Source organism: Natrix helvetica (assembly GCF_964273705.1).
Source record: "Natrix helvetica genome assembly, chromosome: 1".
Lineage (NCBI taxonomy): Eukaryota > Metazoa > Chordata > Lepidosauria > Squamata > Natricidae > Natrix > Natrix helvetica.
The window spans coordinates 243,382,718-243,392,715 of NC_138548.1; the positions used below are offsets into that span (position 1 = coordinate 243,382,718).

At 41.9% G+C, this 9,998-nt stretch overlaps 1 protein-coding gene across 1 annotated transcript; it reads right to left on the reverse strand.

Annotated features, from left to right (window-relative positions):
* Positions 1–5,062: 5,062 nt before the first annotated feature.
* MYADML2 (myeloid associated differentiation marker like 2) lies at positions 5,063–6,299 on the reverse strand. The gene has a single exon (XM_081939970.1). It carries the CDS (start codon positions 5,964–5,966, stop codon positions 5,064–5,066), a length of 903 nt encoding a protein of 300 aa, XP_081796096.1. The 5' UTR covers positions 5,967–6,299; the 3' UTR covers position 5,063.
* Between the last annotated feature and the right edge of the window lie 3,699 nt (positions 6,300–9,998).

The window sequence follows — 9,998 nt, forward strand, 5'->3', positions numbered from 1 at the left end:
TGCTGCAATGGTCATAAGTGTGAAAAATGGTCATACCTCGCTTTTTTCACTGCTGTTATAACTTTGAATGGTCACTAAATGAATGGTTGTAAGTTGAGAACTCTGTTTATTAAATTGTATTCAAGTAAGAAATATTGGAAGAGAATTTGTGAAAGTCTTTCCCATTAGTACAATATGTAAACTACAAAAATGTTTAACTCGTCGTCATCCAGAGGTTATATGGATTTCTGCAAATGTGATATAATCATCATTGTCAAATTCATGCAAATGATTTTCAGAGCTTATATAATACAGCATCAGTTACTGTGCCCGTATAAGTGGATAAATATCAGCATAAATGTATGTTATTGAATATGTTCATGATAAAATCAAGCCCTCTTGGTTCCTTCCAGATATATTTCATTTCTTGCTAACATAACTTTGGGAAATTTAATTCAATATTTTGAATGGTGGATACATCTGGTTGAGCAAGACCAGGTTTTTGCTATATGGTAACGGAAGATTAATACCTTAATTTTTAGTGATGTGTACCTCAAACAAGTTTAGGATCCAATAAAACCTTGGAAAAAAGTAGTACTCTGCAGATTCATAAGAATTAAGAACTATTTAATTCTTATATTAGATAAGTTAATATCACTGTTTGAAGTAAAGCTTAGGATAATTTTTCCAGCTGATTGTTTAGAACATTCCACAAATGCTCTTCTCTTTTTGCCTTGGAGTTCTGATGGAATTTATACTGTGAGGAATGCAATGGCATTCTTCAAATTATCAATAATGCTTTTAAAGGCAACATGGCAATTTAAGTAGCATAGCAGGTGCGAGGCAGCTAATTCTTGAGTTGGAGTTCGTTCTCTCTCCCTCTCTCCCCCCCCCCCCTCTCATATGTTTCTTTCAAGTTGTATATTTTTAATTGGAATCAGAGCTATAACTGTAGTAATCCCCTCATTCCACCACATTAAATTTGTGTCTGGCTTGAAAAATTATATCATCATATCTTGTGCTTTCCCAAAACAATTTGAGAATTGATCACTCTCTCCAAAATTAGTTCAAATGCACTTCTGCCAGCCATAATGTGCATTTATCTTCTCTGTCAATTCATTAATCAGATGGTGAAATTTTGAATGCGTGAATTCATTTACAGGTAGCCCTCGACATGATCACAGGTGAGCCCAAAATTTCTGTTGCTAAGTGAGACAGTTGTTAAGTGAGTTTTGCCCCATTTTACGACCTTTCCTGTCACAGTTGTTAAGTGAATCACTGTACCTGTTAAGTTAGTAACGTGGTTAAGTGATTCTGGCTTCCCCATTGACTTTACTTGTCAGAAGGTGGCAAAGGTGATCACATGACCCTGAAGCAACCTCCTAAATACGAATTAGTTGCCAAGAGTCTGAATTTTGATCACATGACCATGGGGATGCTGCAGTGGTCTTAAGTGTGAAAAATAACCACTTTTTTCAGTGCCATTGTAACTTTGAATGGCCACTAAACAAACTAATGTGAATCACAGACTACCTGTATGTGTTTATTACAGTCACATATATGCTGCCCCATCACACAGATTCTAGGTGGCTTACAATATGTAATATAGAGAATCCATATAAACCAAATTCTCCAGTAAAACTACAAGTAGCTTATAGCTTGAAACAGCCAATAGAATTTCAGTATAAAACTAAACTCAGAACAGTTTCCCAGTATCATTGTTAGTGCTCAAGCACGTGTTGGAACAAAACTCTTTTCTCAAAGCTTTGTGGAAAGACAGCAGATTGGAAGGGAGATTATAAAGCCAGTTTTTCCACCACTGAGATTGCTTGAGTTCTTCTGTGAGGAGAATTGAAGCATCCCATCCTGAGATGGTTGTACAAAATTGATGGAGGAATCTAGTCAGGAGACATGTCCTATTTTAGAGTAAATGATCACACTGATTTAATGATGGGCCCAGTGGTGGGTTTCGCATGCGCTCGGCCTCAAAAACGTGCCTAAATAGGATGGCATAGAGCAAGGGCGGGCCCATCTGTAATTTCCGCTACTGGTTCCGGTGAACCGGTCTGAACCGGCTGAATACCACCTCTGGATGGGATGGGACTATAATTCTAACTAAGATGGCAGGTAGAATGCTTGGCTGAACAATTGCACACATACTTTAGGATAAATAGGAGGAAGGAGAGATCTCTCCTAGTAGCGAGACACAGAACTGGTGGTCTGCAAATATAGATTGAAGTTTACAGTCCAGGGCTCCAGTCTACAATCATAGCAGCAAGAGATAAGTAGCAGAACTGGGAGGCAGACAGCCAACAGTGCAAGAATGGTGTAAGGCAACACCGGAGTAGTCATCTGTCAATCTAGGATACAAATATAAGAGACTTCCACATATTGCTCTGAGTGATAGTCTAAACTTCAAGAGCAGAGCAGGGATAAAGAAACACAGGGCTGATAATGGAGAGCTTTTTCCAACAAAGTGCAAGACTGTGGCAGCTACTCCAAAGTAGCCCTAGCTGTGGGTGTAACTCTGCTAAGGGCACTGTTGTCCTCACTTCTCCACTAGTCAAGCAGATTGTCTTTCCTCCTGTCTTTCAAAGCTGTTAGTTTGTCGTGGGACTTCGATAACTTGCCATGATCTGGCCCTTCGTAATCAGAGTCTGTCATCATCTGCTCTGCGTTTGGTCTCTCTTGTTTGCTTCAGAGGATTGATCGCCTGCCAACTCACCCCAAATTAAGGTTGACTTCCCCCAATAAATATTAAATAGCACAGGGGAGAAAGCCATACTTGTGGAAACTCTCACCAAAATAACCATGGGCTGATTACTCCTCCTTCATAACCATTTGCCAAAACTATCCAGGTAGGAAGGAGCGGAATTATCATAAAACAGTGTATCTACCTTTCCTAGGCAATATAGAAGGGTACCATGGTTAACAGTACTGAACACAGTAAAATAATCTAGTGGACTAGGAAATGTGTAAATTCCTCACTTGGGCCCCAATGTAGGGATCATCAGTATGAATACTACGGTTTTGGATCCATCCTCAAGGTTGAACCTGACTGGAAGGCAAGATAATTCACATTTATCAGAGCTATTGATTAGGAAACTAATTATTGCATTGGCTGAAAACCAAGGAATGAGCAGCATTGCTCTTGTTTTTCTTTGGATTAAACGTACTTTAGAAATGCGTACGTGTTCTGTAATATGCTACCACTAATTCTAGTGTGTGAAGCAAGGATTCTGAGCCCTCTATGGTGCATTAATGTTCGTATGTATTCATTTATTTACATAGACATTATTGTACTGATAGCAAGAGTTTTGAAAGAAAGCCGCTTGAACCTTAAATGTTTTCTGTGGGCCTTTATTCATTTGCACCTAGTATCATTACTTTGTATTATTTCTAATCCATGAATGAGAGGAGCGTATCCTTAAGTGTGCCAGCATTAAAGTAGTATTTTCCCTATTAAATTGTTCAATGTCCATCATCCAATGTCAAGGTTAAGCCCCAAAATGACAAACAACAATTTCAGAGTTCAGTGCTGGTTGTTTAAATTCTTGTGCTTTAGATTTTTTAATAGATTTTTTTTTCCAATTAGCCATTTTTATTCTGGATTGAAATAGTTTATTCACACACATTTGACATAAACCATTAGGGCAAACACATCAATTTCTTTAAAATAAATTTATTTAAATACTGTTTCACACGGTAGGATATCAACTATTGTATTATTATTTGCATCAAGATTATTTTTGCAAACAACTTCTTAGCTGTAATTTAAGAACAAGCATATTTCAGGCAACAGGCACTTGATTTATTTCATTATAAAGTTATACAGGGCTTTGTAAATGATAAGGCATACAACTTATTAATTATATCTGAAAACTCTGGGTATTATTGTCCCAATGTAAGTAGTCCTCAATTTACAACCATTTGTTTAGTGATTGTTTGAAGTTACAATAGCACTGAAAAAAGTGACCTATTACCATTTTTCACACATGACCATTTATGACCATTGCAGCATCCCATGCTTATGAGATCCAAATTTGGATGCTTGGCAACTTGCAAGTCTTTATGAAGGTTGCTGTATCTCGGGATCTTGTGATCACCTTTTGCCACCAAAATGCACTTTTGCCACTGACAGACAAAATCAATGAGGAAGCCAGATTCATTTAACAACCACGTTACTAACTTAACAACTGCAGTGGTTCGCTTAACAGCTGTAGCAATAAGTGGGGCAAAACTCACTTAAGAACTGTCTTGTTTAGCAATGGAATTTTGGGCTCAATTGTGGTCGTAAGTCGAGGATTACATCTACATTTAATAATCATTTGCCTGAATTAGTGTACTTTGATCTAAAAGGCAAACATATCTTGCAAGTAGGCATTTTTTCCGCAGGCATTTAGGTGTCCTCAGATTCATTCTTCTTGAAGGACTGCAGATTGAGAAGGACAGTCTGGAAGTAATTGTGTTGAAAGCACAGCGGCCTTTCTTGTTGCAGTTGTCAGTTTCAATGTCAACATATTTTTCAAACAGCTCCCAACAATAATACCCCAATACTCCCCACCCAGCACATGCATACACAAATTCTCCTTTGTCTGGAGGAATATTGAAGCATTGAACATCTTCATGATGGTTTAGTCTTTCTTCCCTCCCACTGTGGAATATCTGACAATATCTATCAGGTTTATTAAAAAGATATTATGTTTTTCTTCAAAACAAAAACTTATCTTAGGATGGACAGATGCTTTTCCCCCCTAGCATTTGAACTGTCATTCCATTTCTGCTAAACTTTAAATTACTCAGGAGTCCTTCCAACAAATAAAGGCTCAAAATCAATTTCTAAATTTGTAGTATTAGGTCTAAGAGAACTGGATGTTACAGAAACTTAACTCTGAGCTAGAATACTGAAAATGTTCTATCTATGGTCCATCAGATCACATTACATATTTTTTTCAAACCATCCCATTTCCCCCCATGGATGCACCTCAAGTTCATACCTTGTGTGTCATTGTTGGCTTTGTAATGGGTCCCAACTCTCTGATTTTTGGAGTCATTTAAGATACTTGTAGCTGCAGAGCTGAGCATTAGTGAGCTGAGACAAAGCGGATACGCTGCGAGTATGCTAAATCCACCATGTAGAGTACTAGGTTCACGTAGGTGAATACCGCAATGACCACTTGGTTGTCCCATGGACACATGGCTCGGGAACACTGGTAGGGACGTTGTGGAGAGCCATATTTACGATCGAAGCAGAAAACCGGCCATATCACTGCGGCGCTCACATACATCAGGATAGCCACGAATGTGTAAACGACCACAAAGTGCTCAAAGGGACATTTCAGTGTTGCTGCCTTTCCTGTGACATTGAGAGCCACCACAACCACAGTCACCACAAAGCAGAAGCTGTAAACAGCCACACACCAATGGGTAGCTGCATACCTATTGTATTGGCTGTCCTTCACCAGAGCACCAAAGATGATACAAGCTACAAAGGACTGGACAATTTTCAAGAGGCCTGAAACTGTGGACATGTAACTTGTCACCTGGCCTGGCTTGGCCCTAGTTAAAAAGACTTCTGCGGCATATGCCCAAAACAGAAGCCCTGCAGAAACACTACTGGCAATGCGGAAATTTCTCACCTCGCAACTATTGGAATCACAGTCAAACTGGACGTTGAGTGGATAGATCACAGCGGCGGTGATGGACATGAGGGTGGCGAGCATGGCAAAGGCAGCTGTGAAATTCCCCCAGGAGATGCTTAGGTAGCTATGGAGGCGAGTAAACTCGCAGGTGAGGATGAAGACGGTGACGGCAAAGCAAAAGCACCAGACCGATATACAGTAAGAGCCATAGGCCGCGCTGAATCCCCCTCGGTGAGCCACAAGGCTGAATGTAGTACATCCAAACATGGCCTGCAAGAGCCGAGCAACTCCCACCCAAGAGGCCACTGCATCCACATTGAGGTATATCCTACTTGATCTCTCCATCGTTGGATCGGAAGTCCTAGATTCCCTTCGATGGTTGGATCTGGTTTCCCTTGTCCTTGTCCTATCAGAAGCTCAGGGGCTAAGCAGGAAGTGCCGGGAGAAGAAGCTCTGTATCCCCTCCACCCAAATCTTTGCTGGCTGTTACTTATGCAGCAGGCATAGTACAGGTTCCTGACAGCTTTTTGAGACAGACCTGCCTCTGCAGTAAAAGTATTGACCTGCCTTTGTCTGTGCTGCAGTTACGATCCATCAAACGTGCCCTGCTGGGTTCTGCACACCAAGCACTCTGGCTGCACTCTTACTTTTCTTCCGTGCTTCAACTGATCACTTTTTCCCAAGTGACTCCCAGGAGGTTTGTTTCACTTGCACAGCTGCAGGTCTCAACTCTGTGCTGTAAAGGGCCAGCATATAAATAGAAGACTGTATTAATAGACTTATCCAGAATGGAATGAATTGCACGGGGCGTGTAGGAATGAGAAGCTGGTTTTAGCTACATCGAGGACAGCTTCATGTATTATCCCTTTCATCTTTGGGGCAGAAATAAACCAAAACAATTTGAATGGCAAAAGGCAAGTAATCCAACAGGAGACAAGGATGGGAAAGACATCTGATGCAAAAATATAGATGCCAGGCTGTCCATGGATGACCATGTGACAGCCGTGGCCAGGGGGGCGTTCCACCAGGTTCGCCTGGTGCGCCAATTGCGCCCCCTATTGGACCGGGATGCCTTACGCACAGTCACTCATGCGCTGGTGACGTCTCGCCTGGACTACTGCAACGCTCTCTACATGGGGCTTCCCTTGAAATGCACTCGGAGACTGCAGTTGGTCCAGAATGCGGCCGCGCGGGTGATTATGGGGAGTACTAGGTACTCCCATGTGACACCTCTCCTGCGCGAGCTGCACTGGCTTCCTGTGGTCTATCAGGTGCGTTTCAAGGTCTTGATTACGATCTTTAAAGCGCTCCATGGCTCAGGACCTAGTTACCTGCGGGATCGTATTCTGCCCCATACATCCCTACGACCCATCCGCTCGCACAGAGAGGGACTTCTCCAGGTGCCGTCCACCAGACAGTGCCGAGGGGCGGCGCCTAGGAGCAGAGCCTTCTCTGTGGCGGGCCCAGCCCTGTGGAATGACCTCCCTCCGGATATTAGGACCACCACTGACCTCCGCTCCTTCCGTGTAAAGCTCAAGACCCACCTATTCCAAATAGCTGGCCTGGCTCAACCATAACTTCATAACGCTCCTGACGGGTTTTTTAATTCGGTAATTTTATTCAATGGGATTTTAAATTGTGTTTTTTAATTGTTTTAATTAGTCTCATTAGTCTACCTCCTCCATGCACATGTATATGTCCTTGTTTTATGTATGTATTTTTGCCATTATCTGTATTTTATTTGTTTTGATTGTACGCCGCCCCGAGTCCTTCGGGAGAGGGTTGCGGCTAACAAATAAAATTATTATTATTATTATTATTATTATTATTATTATTATTATTATTATTATTATTATTATTATTATTAAAAATATAGATATATTGCATATTTGCATTAAAGGTGCACTGCTTATACTTTTCTGACAAAGTGCTGAACTCATGGCATATTACAAATAGTCCTTGACTTGTTTAGTGACTATTCAAAGTTATACCAGCAATGAAAAAAGTGACTTACAGTGGTGGATCCTTTTGCAGCATCTCCATAGTCATGTGATCAAAATCTGGACTCTTGGCAACTGGAATGTATTTGTGACAGCTGCAGCATCCTAGGATCATAAGATCACTATTTACAACCTCAGGCGGCTTTTGACAAGTAAAGTCAATGGGGGAAGCCAGACTCACTTAACAACCATGTCATTTGCTTAAGGACTGCAGTGATTCACTTAATAACCATGGCAAAAAGATTGTAAAATTGGGCACACTTCAACTTAAGAGCCATGTAAATTCTGTATTCCGTATTCTGTAAATTCCAATTGTGGCCATAAGTTGAGGACTACCTGAGCACCCAAATGATCAGCATGATTCATGGGAAAGCCCATTGGCTGGCTTCACACATTATGCCAAATTTAACCTGATTTATTCGGTTTTGACTCTTTGTAGTTTTACTTTGCAAATCATGGTATATTTAGTTGCATAGTCTTTTATTTATAGATCTCAGTCTGGACGCTTTATGGTTTAGGACTGTATATAACATCTACACAAATATAAGAGCACTAAACTGAAGGGACTTTGGGACCACTTAAAAGGAGCTGCTTGTGACTTTGACCACATTTTAACATACAGAACTTATCGCAATATGATAGTAAAACAAGTAATGTTTTACTTAACTGTTCAGAAGAGCTTACTGAAAAATACCCTGTTTCCCTGAAAGTAAGCCCTCCCCCAAAATATTGCAACACAGCAGCAGCCATGAGGTGACCACCCTTGCAGCCTCCTGCACCTCAAAAATAATAATACTTCTCCAAAAATAAGGCCAAGTGCATATTTCGGGGGTCAAAAGAAAATAAGACGCTGTCTTATTTTCAGGGAACCACGGTAGTATTTCCTACTGATTTAGCCGCTGGTTGAAAAAATATAATTGGAAAATTAGAACATTGTTTTGTACTGTATCTGTATCAGTGGTGGGTTCCGGATCCCATTGCAACTGGTATGGTACAACGGGGCCGGGCATCCACCACAGCACGCACACAGTGCGCGCATGCGTACTTACCACCTGTGATGCTCCATGACACTCCAGCTGCTTGGCGGAGCGTTGCACAGATGCCATACGCTCCGTGCGCATAAGCCCCGATCGGCTCACATACAGGTAAGAAGGGAGGGAGGGAGGGTGGGTGGATCCTCCAGAGGACCGTACCGGAACAGTAACTAGTGCTCCCAACAGGCACCGGTATGCCCTTATCAGGATGTACCGGTCATATCCCACCACTGATCTGTATGTATATGACCATGATGGTAAACCTATGGCACATGTGCCACAGATGGCACACGTAGCCATTTGTCAGGACGTGAGGTGTTGCCCTGGCAGCTCCAGCTTGCTGGCCAGCTGACTTTGGCCTTCTTTTGAGGCTATTTTACACCCTACGAGTTAACCGGAAGTCATTCTTGAACTTCCGTTTTGCCCATAGGGCTGGTTTTTCGTACTCCGGAGGCTTCAGGAGCTTTCCTGAAGCCTCCAGAGGGCCTCCGGGGGGGCGGGGGGCTGTTTTTGCCCTCCCCAGGCTCCTAGAAAGCCTGTGGAGCCTGGGGAGGGCGAGAAAAGAGTACCAAAAGGGGGGGAGTGCTGGTCGTGAGTGCATGCGAGCAGAGGGGGGAAGCATGTGCATGTGTGGCATGCCTGTGCAGAACCCCCCCCCCCTGCGCTCCCCCTGCTTTTGGCATGCAAGCTAAAAAAGGTTCGCCATCACTGGTATGTGACAACCGATACTTAACTGAATGATGATTTAATGAATTAATCCAGTTATCAGGATTTGGCAAAATGCTGAATAATACGTGCTGGATTTTGTACTGAGTTACAAACTCACCACATTTTAGTTTAGTGGGTTGTATACCGGTAAATCTAATCTAGTTGTGACTGTGCTCATGCAACCTTACTAAACTTACTAGTTTGCCTAGTTATTGTTAACTGCATAATTGACAATTGATACAATTCATACAACCCACAAGCCAGAAATGCAAGACTGGAGGTCTAAGAACTGCTTTTAGCTATTTAAAAGCTATTTACTCTTTTAAGGGCAAATTGCATTTTAATTTAACAACATGTTGTATCAACTCACTCTGCACCTGACAGTAACTGTTGGGCCTCAGCTGGAGTTTTTCTTGTCCTCTGATGCCTTTTATTGCTTTGGTTTGTTTCCGATTGGAAATACTGATTCAACTGAAACTGCTATTATTGAGTGAATACAAAATGGAGCAACCAATCCAAGAGGCAGATGTTGAAGAAGTTTGCTTACAGAGATGGAAGGTGAGGATGGAGCTGCAAACCCACACCCACAAATAAACGAACATGCATAAGAGTTGAGAGGAACTAGAAGCATGTTT

Coding starts and splice junctions, on each gene's coding strand:
- MYADML2 (XM_081939970.1), bottom strand. CDS start 5,966: ATGGAGAGATCAAGTAGGATATACCTCAATGTGGATGCAGTGGCCTCT.